Source organism: Eptatretus burgeri, chromosome 9 (genome assembly GCF_056783735.1).
Source record: "Eptatretus burgeri isolate ZD-2024b chromosome 9, Ebu_testis_v1, whole genome shotgun sequence".
NCBI classification, from domain to species: domain Eukaryota; kingdom Metazoa; phylum Chordata; class Myxini; order Myxiniformes; family Myxinidae; genus Eptatretus; species Eptatretus burgeri.
This window is the reverse complement of record NC_140969.1, coordinates 99,273,358-99,298,357: the sequence shown is the minus strand read 5'-3', so window position 1 is coordinate 99,298,357 and position 25,000 is coordinate 99,273,358. Positions and strand designations below refer to the sequence as shown.

The 25,000-nt window shown below is 49.0% G+C and overlaps 1 protein-coding gene across 1 annotated transcript in view; it reads right to left on the bottom strand.

The window, feature by feature from the left end:
• Positions 1 to 25,000, bottom strand: part of MAU2 (MAU2 sister chromatid cohesion factor) — a 327,528-nt gene that overhangs the window by 200,766 nt on the left and 101,762 nt on the right. Inside the window, exons 9-13 of the mRNA XM_085893805.1 lie at positions 23,597 to 23,687; positions 23,332 to 23,435; positions 18,222 to 18,299; positions 17,244 to 17,309; positions 16,722 to 16,805 (exon numbers count right to left, since the gene is read on the bottom strand). Coding sequence (XP_085749931.1) covers positions 16,722 to 16,805; positions 17,244 to 17,309; positions 18,222 to 18,299; positions 23,332 to 23,435; positions 23,597 to 23,687 — 423 coding nt within the window. The remainder of the gene's footprint in view (positions 1 to 16,721; positions 16,806 to 17,243; positions 17,310 to 18,221; positions 18,300 to 23,331; positions 23,436 to 23,596; positions 23,688 to 25,000) is intronic.

Genomic DNA, 25,000 nt, shown 5'->3' with positions numbered 1-25,000 from the left:
AGAGGGCTGGAGACAGACAGAGAGAGAGAGAGGGCTGGAGACAGACAGAGAGAGAGAGAGGGCTGGAGACAGACAGAGAGAGAGAGAGGGCTGGAGACAGACAGAGAGAGAGAGAGGGCTGGAGACAGACAGAGAGAGAGAGAGGGCTGGAGACAGACAGAGAGAGAGAGAGGGCTGGAGACAGACAGAGAGAGAGAGAGAGGGCTGGAGACAGACAGAGAGAGAGAGAGAGGGCTGGAGACAGACAGAGAGAGAGAGAGAGGGCTGGAGACAGACAGAGAGAGAGAGAGGGCTGGAGACAGACAGAGAGAGAGAGAGAGGGCTGGAGACAGACAGAGAGAGAGAGAGAGGGCTGGAGACAGACAGAGAGAGAGAGAGAGGGCTGGAGACAGACAGAGAGAGAGAGAGAGAGAGGGCTGGAGAGAGTCAGAGAGAGAGAGAGGGAGAGGGGGGGAGACAGAAAGAGAGAGAGAGAGGGCTGGAGACAGACAGAGAGAGAGAGAGGGCTGGAGACAGACAGAGAGAGAGAGAGAGGGCTGGAGACAGACAGAGAGAGAGAGAGAGAGGGCTGGAGACAGACAGAGAGAGAGAGAGGGCTGGAGACAGACAGAGAGAGAGAGAGGGATGGAGACAGACAGAGAGAGAGAGAGGGAGGGAGACAGAGAGAGAGAGAGAGAGAGGGGGGGAGACAGACAGAGAGAGAGAAAGAGGGCTGGAGACAGACAGAGAGAGAGAGAGAGAGAGCTGGAGACAGACAGAGAGAGAGAGAGAGGGGGCTGGAGACAGACAGAGAGAGAGAGAGGGCTGGAGACAGACAGAGAGAGAGAGAGGGCTGGAGACAGACAGAGAGAGAGAGAGGGCTGGAGACAGACAGAGAGAGAGAGAGGGCTGGAGACAGACAGAGAGAGAGAGAGGGCTGGAGACAGAGAGAGAGAGAGAGAGAGAGAGAGGGCTGGAGACAGACAGAGAGAGAGAGAGAGAGGGCTGGAGACAGACAGAGAGAGAGAGAGGGCTGGAGACAGACAGAGAGAGAGAGAGAGAGGGCTGGAGACAGACAGAGAGAGAGAGAGAGAGGGCTGGAGACAGACAGAGAGAGAGAGAGAGGGGTGGAGAGAGACAGAGAGAGAGAGAGAGGGCGGGAGAGAGACAGAGAGGGAGGGAGAGGGCTGGAGACAGACAGAGAGAGAGAGAGAGGGGTGGAGACAGACAGAGAGAGAGAGAGAGAGGGGTGGAGACAGACAGAGAGAGAGAGAGGGCTGGAGACAGACAGAGAGAGAGAGAGAGGGCTGGAGACAGACAGAGAGAGAGAGAGGGCTGGAGACAGGCAGAGAGAGAGAGAGAGAGCTGGAGACAGACAGAGAGAGAGAGAGGGCTGGAGACAGACAGAGAGAGAGAGGGCGGGAGACAGACAGAGGGCAGGAGGCAGACAGAGAGAGAGAGAGAGGGCTGGAGACAGACAGAGAGAGAGAGAGAGAGGGCTGGAGACAGACAGAGAGAGAGAGAGAGAGAGGGCTGGAGACAGACAGAGAGAGAGAGAGAGAGAGGGCTGGAGACAGACAGAGAGAGAGAGGGCTGGAGACAGACAGAGAGAGAGAGGGCTGGAGACAGACAGAGAGAGAGAGAGAGAGAGGGCGGGAGACAGACAGAGAGAGAGAGAGAGAGAGAGAGGGCTGGAGACAGACAGAGAGAGAGAGAGAGAGAGAGAGGGCTGGAGACAGACAGAGAGAGAGAGAGAGAGAGAGGGCTGGAGACAGACAGAGAGAGAGAGAGAGAGAGGGCTGGAGACAGACAGATAGAGAGAGAGAGAGAGGGCTGGAGACAGACAGAGAGAGAGAGAGAGAGAGGGCTGGAGACAGACAGAGAGAGAGAGAGGGCTGGAGACAGACAGAGAGAGAGAGAGAGGGCTGGAGACAGACAGAGAGAGAGAGAGGGCTGGAGACAGACAGAGAGAGAGAGGGCTGGAGACAGACAGAGAGAGAGAGGGCTGGAGACAGACAGAGAGAGAGAGAGGGCTGGAGACAGACAGAGAGAGAGAGAGGGCTGGAGACAGACAGAGAGAGAGAGAGGGGTGGAGACAGACAGAGAGAGAGAGAGGGCTGGAGACAGACAGAGAGAGAGAGAGAGGGCTGGAGACAGACAGAGAGAGAGAGAGAGAGGGCTGGAGACAGACAGAGAGAGAGAGAGAGGGCTGGAGACAGACAGAGAGAGAGAGAGAGGGCTGGAGACAGACAGAGAGAGAGAGAGAGGGCTGGAGACAGACAGAGAGAGAGAGAGAGGGCTGGAGACAGACAGAGAGAGAGAGAGAGAGGGCTGGAGACAGACAGAGAGAGAGAGAGGGCTGGAGACAGACAGAGAGAGAGAGAGGGCTGGAGACAGACAGAGAGAGAGAGAGGGCTGGAGACAGACAGAGAGAGAGAGAGGGCTGGAGACAGACAGAGAGAGAGGGAGGGCTGGAGACAGAGAGAGAGAGAGGGCTGGAGACAGAGAGAGAGAGAGGGCTGGAGACAGAGAGAGAGAGAGGGCTGGAGACAGACAGAGAGAGAGAGGGCTGGAGACAGACAGAGAGAGAGAGAGAGGGCTGGAGACAGACAGAGAGAGAGAGAGAGGGCTGGAGACAGACAGAGAGAGAGAGAGAGGGCTGGAGACAGACAGAGAGAGAGAGAGAGGGCTGGAGACAGACAGAGAGAGAGAGGGCTGGAGACAGACAGAGAGAGAGAGAGGGCTGGAGACAGACAGAGAGAGAGAGAGGGCTGGAGACAGAGAGAGAGAGAGGGCTGGAGACAGAGAGAGAGAGAGGGCTGGAGACAGACAGAGAGAGAGAGGGCTGGAGACAGAGAGAGAGAGAGGGCTGGAGACAGACAGAGAGAGAGAGAGGGCTGGAGACAGACAGAGAGAGAGAGAGGGCTGGAGACAGACAGAGAGAGAGAGAGGGCTGGAGACAGACAGAGAGAGAGAGAGAGAGCTGGAGACAGACAGAGAGAGAGAGAGAGGGGCTGGAGACAGACAGAGAGAGAGAGGGCTGGAGACAGACAGAGAGAGAGAGAGGGCTGGAGACAGACAGAGAGAGAGAGAGGGCTGGAGACAGAGAGAGAGAGAGGGCTGGAGACAGAGAGAGAGAGAGAGGGCTGGAGACAGACAGAGAGAGAGAGGGCTGGAGACAGAGAGAGAGAGAGGGCTGGAGACAGACAGAGAGAGAGAGAGGGCTGGAGACAGACAGAGAGAGAGAGAGGGCTGGAGACAGACAGAGAGAGAGAGAGAGAGCTGGAGACAGACAGAGAGAGAGAGAGAGGGCTGGAGACAGACAGAGAGAGAGAGAGAGGGCTGGAGACAGACAGAGAGAGAGAGAGAGGGCTGGAGACAGACAGAGAGAGAGGGACAGACAGACAGACAGACAGAGAGAGAGAGACACAGAGGGCTGGAGACACAGAGAGAGCGAGAGCGAGAGACACAGAGAGAGCGAGAGACGGAGAGGGCGAGAGCGAGAGACGGAGAGGGCGAGAGCGAGAGACGGAGAGGGCGAGAGCGAGAGACGGAGAGGGCGAGAGCGAGAGACGGAGAGGGCGAGAGCGAGAGACGGAGAGGGCGAGAGCGACAGACGGAGACGGCGAGAGCGACAGACGGAGACGGCGAGAGCGACAGACGGAGACGGCGAGAGCGACAGACGGAGACGGCGAGAGCGACAGACGGAGACGGCGAGAGCGACAGACGGAGACGGCGAGAGCGACAGACGGAGACGGCGAGAGCGAGAGCGAGAGACGGCGAGAGCGAGAGCGAGAGACGGCGAGAGCGAGAGCGAGAGACGGCGAGAGCGAGAGCGAGAGACGGCGAGAGCGAGAGCGAGAGACGGCGAGAGCGAGAGCGAGAGACGGCGAGAGCGAGAGCGAGAGACGGCGAGAGCGAGAGCGAGAGACGGCGAGAGCGAGAGCGAGAGACGGCGAGAGCGAGAGCGAGAGACGGCGAGAGCGAGAGCGAGAGACGGCGAGAGCGAGAGCGAGAGACGGCGAGAGCGAGAGCGAGAGACGGCGAGAGCGAGAGCGAGAGACGGCGAGAGCGAGAGCGAGAGACGGCGAGAGCGAGAGCGAGAGACGGCGAGAGCGAGAGCGAGAGACGGCGAGAGCGAGAGCGAGAGACGGCGAGAGCGAGAGCGAGAGACGGCGAGAGCGAGAGCGAGAGACGGCGAGAGCGAGAGCGAGAGACGGCGAGAGCGAGAGCGAGAGACGGCGAGAGCGAGAGCGAGAGACGGCGAGAGCGAGAGCGAGAGACGGCGAGAGCGAGAGCGAGAGACGGCGAGAGCGAGAGCGAGAGACGGCGAGAGCGAGAGCGAGAGACGGCGAGAGCGAGAGCGAGAGACGGCGAGAGCGAGAGCGAGAGACGGCGAGAGCGAGAGCGAGAGACGGCGAGAGCGAGAGCGAGAGACGGCGAGAGCGAGAGCGAGAGACGGCGAGAGCGAGAGCGAGAGACGGCGAGAGCGAGAGCGAGAGACGGCGAGAGCGACAGACAGAGACGGCGAGAGCGAGAGCGAGAGACGGCGAGAGCGACAGACAGAGACGGCGAGAGCGACAGACAGAGACGGCGAGAGCGACAGACAGAGACGGCGAGAGCGACAGACAGAGACGGCGAGAGCGACAGACAGAGACGGCGAGAGCGACAGACAGAGACGGCGAGAGCGACAGACAGAGACGGCGAGAGCGACAGACAGAGACGGCGAGAGCGACAGACAGAGACGGCGAGAGCGACAGACAGAGACGGCGAGAGCGACAGACAGAGACGGCGAGAGCGACAGACAGAGACGGCGAGAGCGACAGACAGAGACGGCGAGAGCGACAGACAGAGACGGCGAGAGCGACAGACAGAGACGGCGAGAGCGACAGACAGAGACGGCGAGAGCGACAGACAGAGACGGCGAGAGCGACAGACAGAGACGGCGAGAGCGACAGACAGAGACGGCGAGAGCGACAGACAGAGACGGCGAGAGCGACAGACAGAGACGGCGAGAGCGACAGACAGAGACGGCGAGAGCGACAGACAGAGACGGCGAGAGCGACAGACAGAGACGGCGAGAGCGACAGACAGAGACGGCGAGAGCGACAGACAGAGACGGCGAGAGCGACAGACAGAGACGGCGAGAGCGACAGACAGAGACGGCGAGAGCGACAGACAGAGACGGCGAGAGCGACAGACAGAGACGGCGAGAGCGACAGACAGAGACGGCGAGAGCGACAGACAGAGACGGCGAGAGCGACAGACAGAGACGGCGAGAGCGACAGACAGAGACGGCGAGAGCGACAGACAGAGACGGCGAGAGCGACAGACAGAGACGGCGAGAGCGACAGACAGAGACGGCGAGAGCGACAGACAGAGACGGCGAGAGCGACAGACAGAGACGGCGAGAGCGACAGACAGAGACGGCGAGAGCGACAGACAGAGACGGCGAGAGCGACAGACAGAGACGGCGAGAGCGACAGACAGAGACGGCGAGAGCGACAGACAGAGACGGCGAGAGCGACAGACAGAGACGGCGAGAGCGACAGACAGAGACGGCGAGAGCGACAGACAGAGACGGCGAGAGCGACAGACAGAGACGGCGAGAGCGACAGACAGAGACGGCGAGAGCGACAGACAGAGACGGCGAGAGCGACAGACAGAGACGGAGAGAGCGACAGACAGAGACGGAGAGAGCGACAGACAGAGACGGAGAGAGCGACAGACAGAGACGGAGAGAGCGACAGACAGAGACGGAGAGAGCGACAGACAGAGACGGAGAGAGCGACAGACAGAGACGGAGAGAGCGACAGACAGAGACGGAGAGAGCGACAGACAGAGACGGAGAGAGCGACAGACAGAGACGGAGAGAGCGACAGACAGAGACGGAGAGAGCGACAGACAGAGACGGAGAGAGCGACAGACAGAGACGGAGAGAGCGACAGACAGAGACGGAGAGAGCGACAGACAGAGACGGAGAGAGCGACAGACAGAGACGGAGAGAGCGACAGACAGAGACGGAGAGAGCGACAGACAGAGACGGAGAGAGCGACAGACAGAGACGGAGAGAGCGACAGACAGAGACGGAGAGAGCGACAGACGGAGACGGAGAGAGCGACAGACGGAGACGGAGAGAGCGACAGACGGGGACGGAGAGAGCGACAGACGGGGACGGAGAGAGCGACAGACGGGGACGGAGAGAGCGACAGACGGGGACGGAGAGAGCGACAGACGGGGACGGAGAGAGCGACAGACGGGGACGGAGAGAGCGACAGACGGGGACGGAGAGAGCGACAGACGGGGACGGAGAGAGCGACAGACGGGGACGGAGAGAGCGACAGACGGGGACGGAGAGAGAGCGACAGACGGGACGGAGAGAGCGACAGACGGGGACGGAGAGAGCGACAGACGGGGACGGAGAGAGCGACAGACGGGGACGGAGAGAGCGACAGACGGGGACGGAGAGAGCGACAGACGGGGACGGAGAGAGCGACAGACGGGGACGGAGAGAGCGACAGACGGGGACGGAGAGAGCGACAGACGGGGACGGAGAGAGCGACAGACGGGGACGGAGAGAGCGACAGACGGGGACGGAGAGAGCGACAGACGGGGACGGAGAGAGCGACAGACGGGGACGGAGAGAGCGACAGACGGGGACGGAGAGAGCGACAGACGGGGACGGAGAGAGCGACAGACGGGGACGGAGAGAGCGACAGACGGGGACGGAGAGAGCGACAGACGGGGACGGAGAGAGCGACAGACGGGGACGGAGAGAGCGACAGACGGGGACGGAGAGAGCGACAGACGGGGACGGAGAGAGCGACAGACGGGGACGGAGAGAGCGACAGACGGGGACGGAGAGAGCGACAGACGGGGACGGAGAGAGCGACAGACGGAGACGGAGAGAGCGACAGACGGAGACGGAGAGAGCGACAGACGGAGACGGAGAGAGCGACAGACGGAGACGGAGAGAGCGACAGACGGAGACGGAGAGAGCGACAGACGGAGACGGAGAGAGCGACAGACGGAGACGGAGAGAGCGACAGACGGAGACGGAGAGAGCGACAGACGGAGACGGAGAGAGCGACAGACGGAGACGGAGAGAGCGACAGACGGAGACGGAGAGAGCGACAGACGGAGACGGAGAGAGCGACAGACGGAGACGGAGAGAGCGACAGACGGAGACGGAGAGAGCGACAGACGGAGACGGAGAGAGCGACAGACGGAGACGGAGAGACCGACAGCCGGAGACGGAGAGAGAGACAGACGGAGACGGAGAGAGCGACAGACGGAGACGGAGAGAGCGACAGACGGAGACGGAGAGAGCGACAGACGGAGACGGAGAGAGCGACAGACGGAGACGGAGAGAGCGACAGACGGAGACGGAGAGAGCGACAGACGGAGACGGAGAGAGCGACAGACGGAGACGGAGAGAGCGACAGACGGAGACGGAGAGAGCGACAGACGGAGACGGAGAGAGCGACAGACGGAGACGGAGAGAGCGACAGACGGAGACGGAGAGAGCGACAGACGGAGACGGAGAGAGCGACAGACGGAGACGGAGAGAGCGACAGACGGAGACGGAGAGAGCGACAGACGGAGACGGAGAGAGCGACAGACGGAGACGGAGAGAGCGACAGACGGAGACGGAGAGAGCGACAGACGGAGACGGAGAGAGCGACAGACGGAGACGGAGAGAGCGACAGACGGAGACGGAGAGAGCGACAGACGGAGACGGAGAGAGCGACAGACGGAGACGGAGAGAGCGACAGACGGAGACGGAGAGAGCGACAGACGGAGACGGAGAGAGCGACAGACGGAGACGGAGAGAGCGACAGACGGAGACGGAGAGAGCGACAGACGGAGACGGAGAGAGCGACAGACGGAGACGGAGAGAGCGACAGACGGAGACGGAGAGAGCGACAGACGGAGACGGAGAGAGCGACAGACGGAGACAGAGAGAGAGCGACAGACGGAGACGGAGAGAGCGACAGACGGAGACGGAGAGAGCGACAGACGGAGACGGAGAGAGCGACAGACGGAGACGGAGAGAGCGACAGACGGAGACGGAGAGAGCGACAGACGGAGACGGAGAGAGCGACAGACGGAGACGGAGAGGGGGACAGACGGAGACGGAGAGAGCGACAGACGGAGACGGAGAGAGCGACAGACGGAGACGGAGAGAGCGACAGACGGAGACGGAGAGAGCGACAGACGGAGACGGAGAGAGCGACAGACGGAGACGGAGAGAGCGACAGACGGAGACGGAGAGAGCGACAGACGGAGACGGAGAGAGCGACAGACGGAGACGGAGAGAGCGACAGACGGAGACGGAGAGAGCGACAGACGGAGACGGAGAGAGCGACAGACGGAGACGGAGAGAGCGACAGACGGAGACGGAGAGAGCGACAGACGGAGACGGAGAGAGCGACAGACGGAGACGGAGAGAGCGACAGACGGAGACGGAGAGAGCGACAGACGGAGACGGAGAGAGCGACAGACGGAGACGGAGAGAGCGACAGACGGAGACGGAGAGAGCGACAGACGGAGACGGAGAGAGCGACAGACGGAGACGGAGAGAGCGACAGACGGAGACGGAGAGAGCGACAGACGGAGACGGAGAGAGCGACAGACGGAGACGGAGAGAGCGACAGACGGAGACGGAGAGAGCGACAGACGGAGACGGAGAGAGCGACAGACGGAGACGGAGAGAGCGACAGACGGAGACGGAGAGAGCGACAGACGGAGACGGAGAGAGCGACAGACGGAGACGGAGAGAGCGACAGACGGAGACGGAGAGAGCGACAGACGGAGACGGAGAGAGCGAGAGACGGAGAGAGCGAGAGACGGAGAGAGCGAGAGACGGAGAGAGCGAGAGACAGAGAGAGCGAGAGACAGAGAGAGCGAGAGACAGAGAGAGCGAGAGACAGAGAGAGCGAGAGACAGAGAGAGCGAGAGACAGAGAGAGCGAGAGACAGAGAGAGCGAGAGACAGAGAGAGCGAGAGACAGAGAGAGCGAGAGACAGAGAGAGAGCGAGAGACAGAGAGAGAGCGAGAGACAGATAGAGAGCGAGAGACAGATAGAGAGCGAGAGACAGAGAGAGAGCGAGAGACAGATAGAGAGCGAGAGACAGAGAGAGAGCGAGAGACAGATAGAGAGCGAGAGACAGAGAGAGAGCGAGAGACAGATAGAGAGCGAGAGACAGAGAGAGAGCGAGAGACAGAGAGAGAGAGCGAGAGACAGAGAGAGAGAGCGAGAGACAGAGAGAGAGCGAGAGACAGAGAGAGAGCGAGAGACAGAGAGAGAGCGAGAGACAGAGAGAGAGAGCGAGAGACAGAGAGAGAGAGCGAGAGACAGAGAGAGAGCGAGAGACAGAGAGAGAGCGAGAGACAGAGAGAGAGCGAGAGAGCGAGAGAGCGAGAGAGAGCGAGAGACAGAGAGAGAGCGAGAGACAGAGAGAGAGCGAGAGACAGAGAGAGAGCGAGAGACAGAGAGAGAGCGAGAGAGACAGAGAGAGAGCGAGAGACAGAGAGAGAGCGAGAGAGACAGAGAGAGAGCGAGAGACAGAGAGAGAGCGAGAGACAGAGAGAGAGAGCGAGAGACAGAGAGAGAGCGAGAGACAGAGAGAGAGCGAGAGACAGAGAGAGAGCGAGAGACAGAGAGAGAGCGAGAGACAGAGAGTGAGCGAGAGACAGAGAGAGAGCGAGAGACAGAGAGAGAGCGAGAGACAGAGAGTGAGCGAGAGACAGAGAGAGAGCGAGAGACAGAGAGAGAGCGAGAGACAGAGAGAGCGAGAGACAGAGACAGAGACAGAGAGAGAGAGAGAGCGAGAGCGAGAGACAGAGAGAGCGAGAGCGAGAGACAGAGAGAGAGAGAGAGAAAGAGAAAAGGGGGCTGGTGTGACAGCTTTGAGGTATACGCACTCGTCACTAAGTTGTCTAACCTGGATTCACATCTCAATCTCGCTTCAAGTGTCACCTGAGGTGTTTTGCATGCAGGAAGATACATCTGAAAAATGTGTATGCCATCCACGGGAAGGGTGTTGAGGAGGAGAAACATCTGAAAGCACTGGATGTTGGAGGACATCAAAAACAGGACAAGTTATCGCCAGCACCTGAAATTCCAAATTCCTGCCACTTTGAATCGAGTCACCTGTGATGGAATGTTGATACGTCCAGGACTGGTTCCTGCCTTTAAATGTTTATCCACTTGTCCTGAATATAGTGGGGTAAATTGGTGAAATGATCTTGCAAGAGTGGATACCAACAAGCCATTTGGCGCAAAGGGAGTTTTGTGTATATAGATTAATATTTGAACGAGACCCAAACTGGCCGAATTCAGATTTGGGTGTAATTCAGCAAAATCCAAGATGGCCACCAAACGCTAATTAATCAGTACGAGTCCGTGCCCGTAAAAAAATTTAAAAAAGAATAAATAAATATTCCAACCGCGAGCAACAGACAACAACCACACAGGCCGTTTCTTCGCTCTTGCGTGCCCGTACGTGGGTGGCGCGGAAGTTCGCATATCACAGTTACGTTGATTCGCAATTTCGGTTTTAATGGCCAATTATTCAATTTTCGCCAACGTATTTTGCCTTTTCGCAATGTCATCACAAGGAAAAACAAAAAGAGAAGAGAAGAGAAAAAAAAAATTACTTCCTGGTTCGGAGCACTCCAGCACTCTGATGTTACCGAAATTTATGCACCGTCTCATATGAAAACGATCATAACTCGCGGCATTGTGTTTATCTATAAATGCGCATAAGAAATTGGGAAATTATTAGAATACACGAAGTCATCACTCTCCGGAAGCCCGTACGTTGTAACCTGTAATGGGGAACGCGGTTAAGCTTCCCTTCCCCATCGGCCACGCCCACGCAACAACGTGTCTTGTCATTGGTTTGGTAAATAAATGGCCATAACTTGGGAAGCACTTGTCCGATTAATATCACACCTTGAAAAGGCACATCAGCAGGTCCCCAGCAATATACCTGGCAAGTTTCAATTAGATCGGACCAGCGGTTGTCGAGAAACAGCGGACACACACACACACACACACACACACACACACACACACACACACACACACACACACACACACACACACACACACACACACACACACACACACACACACACACACACACACACACAGCTGGAATTATAGATAGATAAAAAACAACCATTTCAATCAAATTATGTTCGATATTACTTGCATATGCTTTAATATCACCATATTTCATACATGATTCAAAGAAATTGAGTTTACATCTCAAAAAAATATTTAAATAATTAATAATGGTATTTTAATTTGTTTAATTCCCATTATTTTGATTAAACAACATTTAAATTGAAGTATTTGCAGATGTCAAATCTTTTACTCAGTCTACCTTTTGTCTGTTTATATACCCCAGAGAGGCATCATAGAAGGTAGCTGGACAATGTAAATATTGCAAATTATTAATTTCAAGGGCTCATATGTAGCTTATTGACACACAGATGCAGAAGAAATTCTGTCCAGCAATGCTATGTTCCTTCAATCCCGAGAGCACTGTCCATCACAAGCACACAGATTTGTACATGGGAGGGAAGCTTTAATACACTTGCATCTCCCACTGCATCGTTTTTGGCAGTTACAGTGAAGGAGCTCTTGACAATGAACAGAGGCTTCAGACAGATTTTTCCACTGGGGTACCATTCCTTGGTCAGTCTTCTTCCAATCCCACTGACATGCATCCGGTACCTCTGGCATCCTGATCAGACACTGCCCCCAAATTTGTCCTGCTTGCAAAGCTGCCCCTTTGCAGTGTTCTTCAAATGCTGCTTTTGTGGGAGGGATATTTTCGATTTGCCGACTTCTCTTGGTGAAAAGCATTTGTCGGCATTGATTGATGTCAGTACATGAACTTGTCCTGTCATACAAGAGGACTGTGTACCTCTCCAGATGTGCCATTTGACTCAGTTATTTCAGAAGGATTCATGGAGAGACTGACAAATGTGTCAGTGATTTCAGGGAATGTCTTCCACACCTTCCAGGCAGGTTTCTTGCCATGCCCTGCAAATGGTGAAACTGTATCACAGCCGGTATAGGCATGCCAGTAAGGCAGAGCTGAACACATCTGTGGTCCCAAACTTCTGGCATACTGATGGATGTAGCATTTATTTCTGCACATTCCAAATGCAATCCATAATTCTTCAACACTAATTTGATGATAGGCCAAGATGGCTATGATAACATCAGAATCTACAGTCCTAATGAGTATTTTGCTGTGTCCTTCTCTAACAGCATGTTTGGCATGCAGAAGTAGACGCGAGTCTGCTTCCTCATGTCCACAAGGAGACAACTCCTCTGCCTCAAACATACTAGATGATGACTTCACGTTGTCCAAATGTGTCACCACAACTGTTTTGGTTTCATCTTGGTCCTTTATCAAATCCTCTGCAGGAAGTTTGAATAATTCCTGTTTGTTATCGTCCACTTTGAGGAAGTTGCTCCAATTCTTAGGAATTCTTGTTGAGGGGGTCAGCTTGACCTTTTTACCAATTCCCCGTCTCTCTCCGCAAGATTCCTTTAAGCTGTTTGGGAAGTATTGGTGAAATACCACATCGATTCTTGATGCAGTCCTGGAATTGCTCATAATGTCTGGTTTAAAGACATCTTTGTTGTATAGTGAAAAATTAACTGCCTTTCCAGGTGTTGCCATGTGAACAACAGCTGGTCCATCAATGAGTACAGCTGTATAATCTGGCTCAGCATACTCTGGCAATCCACATTCTTTTGGGCACTCCATGATTTCTGATTGAGTACCTTTCCTTAATTTTCCAAATTCTGAAAGGGATGGGGGTAGGAATGGTTCTCACGGCTAAAGAAATCTTCCAGGTCCCCTTCCCGACTTTGGCATGCAATGAATAAGCGAGAAAATAAATGACAATCCTGATTCAAAGCTGATACTTTCTGCTTTGCATTTCCTGTTGAGGGAGAATTTGGTTGATGGAAAAGATGGAACTTGTTCTTGCGAATGACATCATGGATAGACACTTCGCTCTTTTCAAGTCTCTCTTGGACATATGTTTGGTACTGCTCACTTCAAATCTTTGCTGCTATTTTCACAGATTCAACAGCCTTTCCTTCCAGAACATTTTTATCAGAGACATTAGTGTATTTCCTTCTTGGTAAGGGTTTCCCTCTTCTTCAAATATTTCGACAACATTTCTGATGTGTTTCTCAAAATGTTTCTGGAACGACTTTGTGTCTTCGTGGTGAAATCCCTCTTCCACATTGCCATTTATTCCACACTCCTCTTCAAATTCGGTCACCATTCTGGCAATCTCAGGTCCTGAAATCATCCATTTCACGAGAGCAGAAGGATTGTCCAGTATATCAACGGCACCTCCATCATGTTTCACATTTCTGTTGTTCTGCTCGTGCACCTGATCTGAAAGACTAGAGAATGGCCTGTGGGATTTTTGAGTTACAAATTTTCCTTGCATAAACTCCTTGTATACACTTGGGTGCCTGGTCTTCACAAAAACAGGCAGCCATCTGGCATAGTGGACATGGTCAAGTGCAAACATCCATGGACAAATTTGTTGCAGAGCATCCATAAAAACATGATGAAATTGGCCTCACGAATGCTTCTGATGAACATCAAAAGGATTGTTTCTAGGACAACCACTTGATACCAGTAAGGGAACTGGACAGATTCATCTGTTCCTTTTGCGACCCACTCAGAAAACTCCAACTTCTCAAGACTTGTATCCTTGTGACTTTCCCATGCTTTCCTCAAGAGGATAAACAATGATGCAACTGTCACCTGATGTACATAGCGAGACCTTTTTACATGATTCCCTAAGATGGAGGATTCTGCTCTACCTGAAGTAGTCACATCTGCTTTCACCAAGATTTCATCCAGTCCACTCCCTCTTAGCCAGTCACCAATAACATAAAGCATTGCCATTTCAATATGGAGGCCTCCCATCATAACAATCATATGGTCTTCTCCATACTGGGTTGGCAGAAGCCACTGCACCTGCATTGCCACAGCATACACAGGTTGGTCACATGTGACAATAGGCTGGTCTGGGTTCAGCTTGTTGCATTCGTACATGAGAGGGAAGCGTTTCTTGGTTTTTTTTTTCCGTAAAGCAATAAATTCAATGGTTTTCACATATATATAACACATTAGTTTCACAAATTTCCATTGAAATACTTGGATATTTCCGTCAATTGTCGCCATTTCCGTCTAGGTTATGCACTGCCATCTACCGGACGGCCGTCATTGGCTGTCTTGAGGCACGTGGGGGGGGGGGGGGGGGGAACTGGAGACATTTCAAACTCGGTGCAATTGTATACAGCGCACGCGCTGTAAAAATGCTATATATCGGAACCTATGATTTACAGCCTTTCTTCAATACTAAAATTATACATTGAATAGCTATAAAAGTAAGTCAAGCCAAAATCTTACCTTATTTTTTCTTTACAAGTCCTCTCTGAGAGCACCATGAGGTTTTTGAGCCAGTGGGATTTCCCCGGGAATTCCCGGGATTCCCAGGGGCATCCCTCGGGAATCCCCTTCCAGGAGGCTCCCAATGATGCTATTGTTTTAGTAACTTCTTCTAACTTTAGAAGTTAATTATCTTAGCTTATTTTTCTGTTGTAGAACTCATACAATTAAAGTATAAAATAGAAATATACCCATCAGAGATGGGGAATCCCCCACCATTGAAAAATAATTGAAATCAGATAAGCGGTTTTCCATTTATTACAAAAAACATGTTTTTCAAGATGGCTGCCCCAGTCGGCCATCTTGGATCCGGCCACGCCCAAAATCAATAGGGCTCTTCCTTTTCAGGTGGTACATGTGTGACCCAAATTTCAAATCGATATGGCGAACAGTTTATGAGTTATCGCACTCACAGCTATAAATGTTGACGCCCAGCCAGCCGGACGGACGGACCGACGACAACAATATCCTCCTTCCGCCACGCGGCGGGGGATAAAAACACATGTATTTAGGTAACTTTTTCATCAATCAATGTTTTTCATATAGTATTATGAGAAAAAAAAATTCGCGACTTTTTTTTCCTTTTCTTGGGCAGTTTAATTAAATATACATTATTACAATTCATATTTTATGATTTGTTTTGTATTATTTAACTGTTTTGATTAATATTTTTTGTAAATATAATTGATATTGAAATTTTTTACACCGTCACTTTATGTATATATAGTGATTGGCAGACATCTTGGATCTGACCTAATTACAGCCAATCGAGGGCCTTGCCAGCTTGGGTCTCGTTAAAAAATTAAAGTGGACATATCTATAGTACTTTGTGCCAAATGGCATGTTTGTATCCGCTTTTGCAAGATCGATCCCATATTTGTCACCAATTTACCCCACGAATACCCCCAAGCTCTGTCAAGAGTGTGGGCCTCCGTTACTATCGATTCAAAAAAAGGGAAGTGGTTTTTCGGTTTAGAAACCCTTTCAGAAGGATAAACTGCTTCAACCACACAACACATCCCCTCATAAAAATCTTTTTTTTTACAATGTTACTCCGTGCTGCTCAGCATTGTAACCAGGTTCGAGGGAATTTTCATGTTTGATTGAGCTGTTTTCAATTCAGAGCCAACAGAGATCTACATTTTAAAAACCATTTTTCATGCAATTCATTCCAATGGGTGCATTTTCTTGTGAACATTTTTCTTGGGCTACTACAGAGTTGCCTGAGGTCACTTTACAGCTGTTAAATTTCAAACACCACCCTCCATCTCTTCCTCTTTGCGGTATGCGGCAACACCAGTAGGAAGTTAAATGCTACACCAGATGTCAACGAGGACTTGGCGACAAATTCAGTTGTGCAAGAATGATGGAGCACATATAGATACCAATGACCGATTAAATTAATGATTGTAAGTACTGCACTCTCTCAATCTCTACATCTCTCAACATACTCTTCATAGAGCGTGGGTGCTGCCTAAACAGCATCCTGAGTAAGGGTTATATTGGGTGGTTTTCCATTGCTTTCCCAGCAGTAGTTGGAGCAGAAATTTGTAATTTGTTCAGGATACCGACAATAGCTCACCAATTCTTCCCAAAGGACCCCAATGGGTCTTTAACGTCCATCAACTGATGCTAGCAGGTGGAATTCCCGTTTAACGTCCATCCGAGGAACGGCACACACATTGATGAATCACCCTGTCTGTGAAACACCGGGATGACAGTTTATAGCTTGGTCGGGACTCAAACTCAGGCTAGACAGCTTAGAGGCCAGTGTGCGTACCTCTCGGCCATCCTGCCAGCCCAAGTACTGCACAATAAAACCTGTATATTAAAAGAGTTTGAGAACAAATGCTTTACTGGAGAGGGGTAAAGCGACTTTCAGTCCACCTTGTACATTCACTCAATTTGAAAAGGAAATCTAGAAAGAAATTGAGCCAATGCACAGAAGAAACAAAAAAACCACACAAATCAAGTTCTCAAAGAGATTAAGGGTGTTGTAGGAAGGAGGACCATGGGTGAAAAAGTGGCAAGTTCACAAAGAATATCTAAGATATGAAAACAAAATTTCACATATTCCTTTCTTTCCAAGGTCTTCAGTATGTGATGAGCACAAAGCAAAAAATAATAATAATAAAAACAAAGTCACTGACTCTTATTTTGCCTGCTGAGAAATAGGCCTACCATAGAAAAGTGTAAGCAGGGTAAGAAAGAATGCATATGCCGAGTGCTTACATCCTGGTGCCTGTTGCCCTCTCGGATGTACACACTTGCGAGATTCGTCACAATGTACGTCCAGAGCTCTTGATGCGTCGTGAGCTGTTGAAGACATAGTTCATTAGCTCCTCCACTTTCACCATCAGTTAACATGTACAATAACTCGCTTGGGAAGTCATTGATCAAAGTGTCCGAGCATGCACTTGTTCTCCACTATGACCCAAGTGTGAAAAGGTTTGATAAATCAACATTGGAAACTTTGATCTTATCTGGATTCCATCACTTGCATTCAATGCTAAGTGTATAATCTCACGTTTACCAAGCAAAGCTCTGTTTTAACAAACTTTTAGCCATAGGAGGAATATTTCTTTTTTTTCTGAATTTTAAAGCAGTGTTGAAGTCGTTAAAATGTACCAAAGAAAAAAAAAGAGATTCACCATCGATGACAGAGTTCCAACAAATATTTTCATCAGAGATGCATTCGGAGAATGTAAAGCAAAAATCGCACGTTAGTAACATTTTTACTTTTGAGAAACTCACCCGCAGTGCTGTTGTGAACTGAGCTTCTGCACTATCCATGCAATTTACAGACACACTGTAAAGACCCTGAAAGGACATGGAAAGGGGGAGCAGGGTCAAAGGACAAGGGTGTTAGTGGCAACTTCAAAAACTGGAAAAAAAAATTCAGGAAATAAATAGTGAAAAAAAGAGAAGAAAAAAGTCACTTGCACTCTGCAGGGAGAATCAGACAGGTCAACTCTATCCTGAATCACTCGATCATAATTTTGTTGTTGTGGATACTTAAATTTGAGGGTTCATAAAAAAGCAAACAATAAAGTAGAATATGACTAACCGTGTTACATGTCAACCTATTATGTTTGATCTTCATTAAATGTCACATGAAAATTTAAAGAGTGTGTGTGTGTGTGTGTATATATATATATATATATATGTGTGTGTGTGTGTGTGTGTGTGTGTGTGTGTGTGTGTGTGTGTGTGTGTGTGTGTGTGTGTGTGTGTGTGTGTGTGTGTGTGTGTGTGTGTGGGTGTGTGTGTGTGTGTGTGTGTGTGTGTGTGTGTGTGTGTGTGTGTGTGTGTGTGTGTGTGTGTGTGTGTGTGTGTGTGTGTGTGTGTGTGTGTGTGTGTGTGTGTGTGTGTGCGTGCGCGCGCGCGCGCGCGCGTCAAAACATCAGATGTTACTAACTCGAGTTATTATGATCTATAAAGCGATTTTCAAAGGGCACATGACCTTTGACAAGTTGAACTCTGAATGTAATCAGTTCATTGTTGTATCACAGTCCATAGTTGTGATAACTTGTGAACCAGAGAAGGGATTTCAACCAAACTTATCACGGTAATGAAAAGATGTTCACATGCACGGACGGACAAACCAAAAACCTTCGGCTGTGGAGGCATAAAATTATTGCTCAATCAAAGAAGGTAGGGGGGGGAAATAAAGTGGAGAGATCGTTTAATGTTTCAATAGTGAGCTGGTAGGAAGCATGTTTATGCCCGTACAAGGAGTGTGTGCAGCTGTGCAGCGTGTGTGGAGAAGAGGCGAGGCGAATGTTGGCACAGCTGACACGCTTGTGAGATCTGTACAGGCACAATAAAGAATTGCACATTAACAAAACATGCATTTCCTGATGCAAACAATTGCACATCATGAAAATATATTTAAGCAAAGAATAAAAGATTTCATGATGATAATCCAACTTTATAAACACATTTTCCTCATACATAATGGAGCAGATGCGTATATGGCTACACTTGTATATGATAATGATGACATTGAGTTTATTGTCATGTATATGCGATGCGCATACAATGAGAAGTACTTTGATAAAGCGTGCTTAAAAATAACGTTGAATATGACATAGATAAGAAACAGATTATTTATAAACATAAAACAACATTTTGGTGATTAAAGGGTGTGTGACGAGGACAAATTTATTTGATTTTGGTGAAGATCCAGATAAGAGAATTTAAAAAATGTTTTTTTTTTACGTGATTCTTTACCATTGGCCTGACAGGATGGCCTACAGGTAGGCACACTCACCTCCAAGCTGTCTCGCTTGGGTTCGTTTCCCAATCCAACTATAAACTGTCAGTCCAGTGATTCACAGGTAGGACGATTCATCAATGTGTGTGCCGTCCCTCAGATGGACGTTAAATGGGAGTTCCATCTGCCAGCATCCGTTGGTGGACGTTAAAGATCCCATAGTATCCTTTGTGAAGAGTAGGCGAGCTATCGCAGGCACCATGGCTAAATTCCAAATCCTCACCCTAACTAGTCGAACATCAGGCCTAGCCAGCCGGTTTGCGAAGACTCGAGCCAAGCTTTCCCCGGCCAACCCCACAAGAAAGGAGCGATAATGGTGGCCGTTAAAGGAGGAGGTGGTGATTCTTCACGATTGAGAGATGAAGCCAAAAACGATAAACTGTATAACGTGATTTTTCAATAAGTTATGGATGGATTCGGACGAAACATGATGGACGAGTTGGGTCGGTGTCGAGAACAAGCTGATTAGGTTTTGATGCGTGACAAAGACGAATGCTCGGATGCAGATCCGGCCTCAGTCACGTACAAAACGTAAACTGTTAATCCTGGCAGAGGTATGTGCTCCACAAAGTACTCTTCTAGTGTTGGTACATGTGTTTGCATCAGTGCATGTTCAAGATGAATGAAAAGTTAACGTATTTTTCGGTGTACAGGTTGATGTGGAGTACAAGTCTATTTGGCTAACTTCCCCATTTTTCTTTCCTTCATTCACAGATAAGTCGATTTGAAGTACAAGACAAAGCGAGATCAACTGCGGTAGTTAGCAAATCTGTCAGTCACAACAATTGAGAGTCAATTCCTCCCTGACACTCACAAGGCATCGCTGCATACGGTACTTCCAGGGTCATGAATATTAATGACCTGTTTTGTGCATATTATGTGAACGACTTTGTGGGATGACCTTACTGATAAATTGGGAATGTAAATAGTTTTCAACATGTTTGTTATCATATAGAGGTACAGTATTTAAAACAAGCGACAGAATCATTATCAGCACTGGAACATTATATTTTGTCAGTCCCGAACACATTTCTTGATGACACCATGTTTCATGTGCGCAGCCATATTCCCATCATTTTCCTCAGTGAACTTAACCACTTCCAACTTTAAAGCTGCCGTGTATGACTTGTGTGACTTTATGGGAGGCATTTTGATATGATGACATAGCAAGGATCCATCCATCCATTGGGACCATACTCTGTGCAGAGCATTGGTGCTGGCTAAAGGACAAGTCACACCTTGACGTTTTAGCAGCTTCGCCGATTTTTGACCAAATTTGTCTAAAACGCTGGCACACATTGAATACGTTATGGGTAAGTTTTGGAAACATTGAGAGCACGCTGAAAAACACTGCCATACGTCGTAGTACGCTGGCTTTCATCGTTGTACTTTGCGGTTGTCCTCAAATTTTAGCATGCTTGAAATTTTACGACTTATGCCAGCGTATGACTCACAAGTTCCGCTACGCTGGCCATAAGTTTTAGGTACGTTACGCGATCGTTGACACATGTTAATTGTAAGTTAATCGTAAGTAGAAACACGTCGAGGTAATGTTTAGTGTACCCGAAACTTATTTCTAACCTATGAGTAACGTGTTGTAGGCACGTTACGCGATCATTGACACACTTACTTGTAAGGTACTCATAAGTCGAAACACGTCAATGTAATGGTTAGCGTCAGTGTTCCACACTCCCTGTTTTTTTTTTTTTTTGATTATTTTTTCTTCGGTATGACGGTCATGTTGACACTTCGATTTCTAGTGCGGTTATGATTTAAATCGTTGAGCGCAGCCTATTAATTATATTATATTATAACCGCACGAGAAATCGAAGTGTCAACATGACCGTCATCCCGAAGAAGAAGAAAAAAAAAATAACCAGGGAGTCTGGAACACTGACGCTAACCATTACATTGACACGTTTCGACTTATGAGTAACTTACAAGTAACTTTTGTCGATGTGTTCCAATGATCGCATATCATGCGTACAACTTATTCCCATCGTATGCGGAACGTGTGAGGCATACGGCAAGTACGTCTTAAAATGTTTAACACGTTTAAAAGTACAAGACGTACTCCACTTACTACGACGTATGATAGCGTACTTTAGCGTTGTATTCACGTATACCAAACTTACCCATACCGTATTCGACGTGCGCCAGCGTTTTAGACGCATTTTTCAGAGGTCGGCATACGCTGGCAAGATCGCCAAGGTGTAACTCCGATGTTGACACTTCCATTTCTTCGCGGTTATGATTTGAATCATTGTGCGGCAGCCTTTTAATAGGCTATGCCATGTGATCGGCGGTGATACGTGCAGCGCTATGCATAAGTTAGACTATCGTTGGGCATAGGTTGTGAACGCCAACAACAGGCTCGGCATTCGTTGGTATAAGTTATCTATAAGACAACGAAACGTTCTGTGTCCATTACTAATGTTATGCATACGACCAACTCGTTACGAGTACGTCCGAATCTTAAAAAAAAAAAAACATTAAAAGTTCAGCATAAGCCAGCGTTTTACATACATTTTGATCGTTGCCATTGCTGGCAAAAACGTCAAGGTGTGACTGGGCCTTAAGCAGTCTCCTTGGCTATTGGGCACAATCCTGGACGGGTCGCCATTCCGACACAGGATACCAGCAAGCTGGCACTCATTTTGCCGACCTCGGACGGATGACAGGCCGAGTTAACCCCAACTGGTATAAATTTAACAGGTGAGCAGGATTTGAACTCAGGATCCTCAGATCCCAAGCCCACCACACTAACCATTAAGCCAACACCAGGCATATAGTAAGGATGGAATCACATTATTAGGATTTAAAGGAATGGATCAAACGTAATTGGTGAGTGCATGCTCATTATTGATTGGATAGTTCTGCATGTGTCAGTGAGCGGATCAACGTTTAATTGTTCACTCAATCGGCAAACATTCCGGGCAATGATTTCTGCAGTGCATTTTCAATTAACAATTCTACAATTTATTTCATAAAATATCATTCTTTGCATTTTTTTTTTCTTTTTAGGTGATCTCTATCATCTCAGTAGAGATGACCTAATAATAACAGTCTCAAAGTCTGTCCGCCTGTCCGTCCGTCCACAATCAAACCGAGTGGAGACAAATAAACAATAGTGGAATGGATAGAGGTCGATGAGACATGCACAACGATATAACTTTCAAGGTCGTCCAAGGTCGAGGTCAACGTCATGAGGCTGTTAAAGTTGCGAAAATCGTCGATTTCAAATCGTATCTCCTCCCTCATTTATCAAGAGAGATCAAATGTTATTAGTGATTCAGATACTATGGACTGTTATCTAGATTCTAGAACATGGGCCATTTTTTTGAAATTTGCTCTCGTTCCGATTTTATAGCCCTTCAAACTTCGCTCTGATTCCCCGTATGGGCCGTTCATAAAGTACATACAAAAATAAAAGTATTAAATTAAGAACGGGAACTCTCCGACACAAATATTACATTTGAAGGTTTTGTCAGATTTAACTAAAACAATGGAACACAAGTTTATATGCACACTTACTTTCATTTATGACATTAACATTGTCTTGAATGTCAATTTGTACTTTTATTTTCATAAATGACGTGCTGTGATATTAAAAGAAAAAGGTAAATTACACTGCGAGGGACTGCATCGTCATGGCTTACAAACATCGGTTCATAAGGAACTGCTGGCTTTGCAAGCGATTAGCGATGTATGAGGGGGGTGGGTGGGTGGTCACTCGCCTGCATACAGAGGGGGGTGGGTGGTTTTGAAACCCGGAAGTAGAGCGTACGTACTTTATGAACTACCCCTATTCCAGTCTGGCACAGAGTTACTTTCGACCTCTGGCAGAGATGACCGGCACTCCCGCTTGGGGGTATTTTCATTAATACAATTAATTCAATACTGTCGGACCCCGACCTTCATGGGACATAGGTTCCTGAAAAATGCCGGGAATGTCAGGGTCAGCAAATGTTAGGGCATTGTTTTTTGTTTTGTTTTTTTAACATGGTCGAAGCTCGTGGAAGAGCAATGACACAAAACAAATCGGACACAACATAACAAAGGGAACTGCAGGAGAAAGGGGAAAAAACCAGCAGCAGGGTAGAGGGAGAAAGTAGACAGAAACGGCCAAACAAGGGATGCAGGTAAATGATGAGGGGTAAGGGAGAATGCAAAGAGTTGACAATATGGATACATAAGCAAAATTGTGTTTGACCAGCTTGTGATTGAGGTTTGAGGAAAGGGAAGAGGCCGCTGCCTGTCAGAAGGATGAGAGACATCATGGCAGAGAGTAGAGTCGTCAGCAAAGAGATAGAAGATTTTCTAGCAAATGTCGGAGTCCGACAGTATCTTAAACCACAGATGAGTCAATTGTGAGTACAAGATGAGACCCGGACTTCCGGGGGCAAAAAAGCATCAACTTCAAATTGGAAAGTTGAAAAAAGCCGGGGGGGGAGGCGTAGAGGCAGCCGAAAAAAGTATCAATTTATATGCCTAAAAATAAAGTATTCTTTCAGCACTGAAATATAAAAAGCAACCAAAATACAAATGTAAAGAAATGAAACTTACCTCTTGTAAAGCGAGTGCTTTGTGGCCAGTTACTAGTCGACACATGATGATGTGTTCTAGTAACATGACTTGAAAGGATGACAGGATCGGGCTGGGATCCAGAACTGCAAGTCATTCAATTAAAAGGAAGTCAAAATGCTGCTGTATTCATCAATGTCTTGCAGAAGCACCCAACTACATCTGCGAGCTATGGAAGCCAAAATATTAGCAAACTAAAATTTGGATCCACCAACAAAAAAACAACAAAAAAAGCAATGCCACATACTCTTTAACTTCTCAATCTGCATTAATGCCTTGTCCGTGTACTTTTGCGTCTTCTCCAAGTAGCCTGCCTGCATCGAATGCATTACGGTGACCTGAAAAAAACAAGAGGGGTTTACAAGGAAGTAGAAGGAATAAATAAAATAAATGAATAAATAAACAAACATACCCACTGCATTAGCTGGACAAAGCTGTGCATATCAAATCAAAATCAGCCCGACCAAAATAAAGTAGAAATCCAAGGAATGCGCAGTACAGTATTATGTACCATACACCTTAAAGAGCAATTTGTAATACAAATTAACACCCTATGCTGTACACAACTATGGTGTCATATTTTGACAAGTGTACTGAAGCTTCACCATTATATATTTTGCACATGAATGCAATCATTTTCCTGGGAATTGAACCACAAGACATACATAGTTTGATTAATTATTTACAACCTGAAAAGGCTCCTTCTCACTGCACTGAATGGAATTTAAAAATATATATATATTTAAAATGTTTTTGCCGTCAACATCAAGAATTAATTACTGCATGAAGTTTGATCATGGTCAAAAGTGCATCGAGCTCCTCTTGAAAAGCGACTTTCCTCGGTGGGCCTCTAAATGTGGAACTAAAGCATTCACGACGCAGACGTATGTCAGCGACAGGTGCGAGAGGAAACGCGAAATTATATGCAAGTACACCTGCATGCATACACTCAATTAATCGTGCTTCAAGAAAATTACATTTCTGGTTTTTCACATGCTCACTCAAATGAAACAATCCCAAAGCAGGCCTGGATGCTAGTCAACATGATGTCATGGGCAAATGGTTTTTAAAAATAAAAACCATTCTGAAGCTGTAATGCCAGTCATGAAATTTGTAGATGAGTGAAGAGTAAGCCTTTGAGGTTAAACAGTCTGCTGGGTGGAGCCAGTTCGGCGGATGTTCTCGGCAGTTGTTCATTGTGGAGCTTCTTTTGCAGTGAGTGGCTCAATGCAAAGCTTATGGTGGGTGCCCTGTGAAGCTTCAAGCTCTGGAAACCCTGCAAAGTTTACATCGTGCCGTGAAGCCAATCCTGCATTACGAAGTGACACGATTGCGAGGTTGAGATCGAACCACGAGCCCATCGGCACGAAGAGGCCTGTTCTGCGAGATAATCCCTCCCCTGCGTACAAGCGCTTTCCATTGATAAAAGAGGACTAAAAGTGGTTAGTACATCTCTTTATGTAACTAATTGAATGATTGTAATGCTTGTTTCGTTATAGTATATGTTCTCATGCAACCACATTGCATCCCTTGTATCAATACCATTGAATGCTTTTGTATATTGCTTCATTTGATGTACAGTTTCATGGAGTCTCATTCAGTCTTATCCTTTGGAAACTTGTGGGAGCTTTGGATTACCAATATCAGCCAA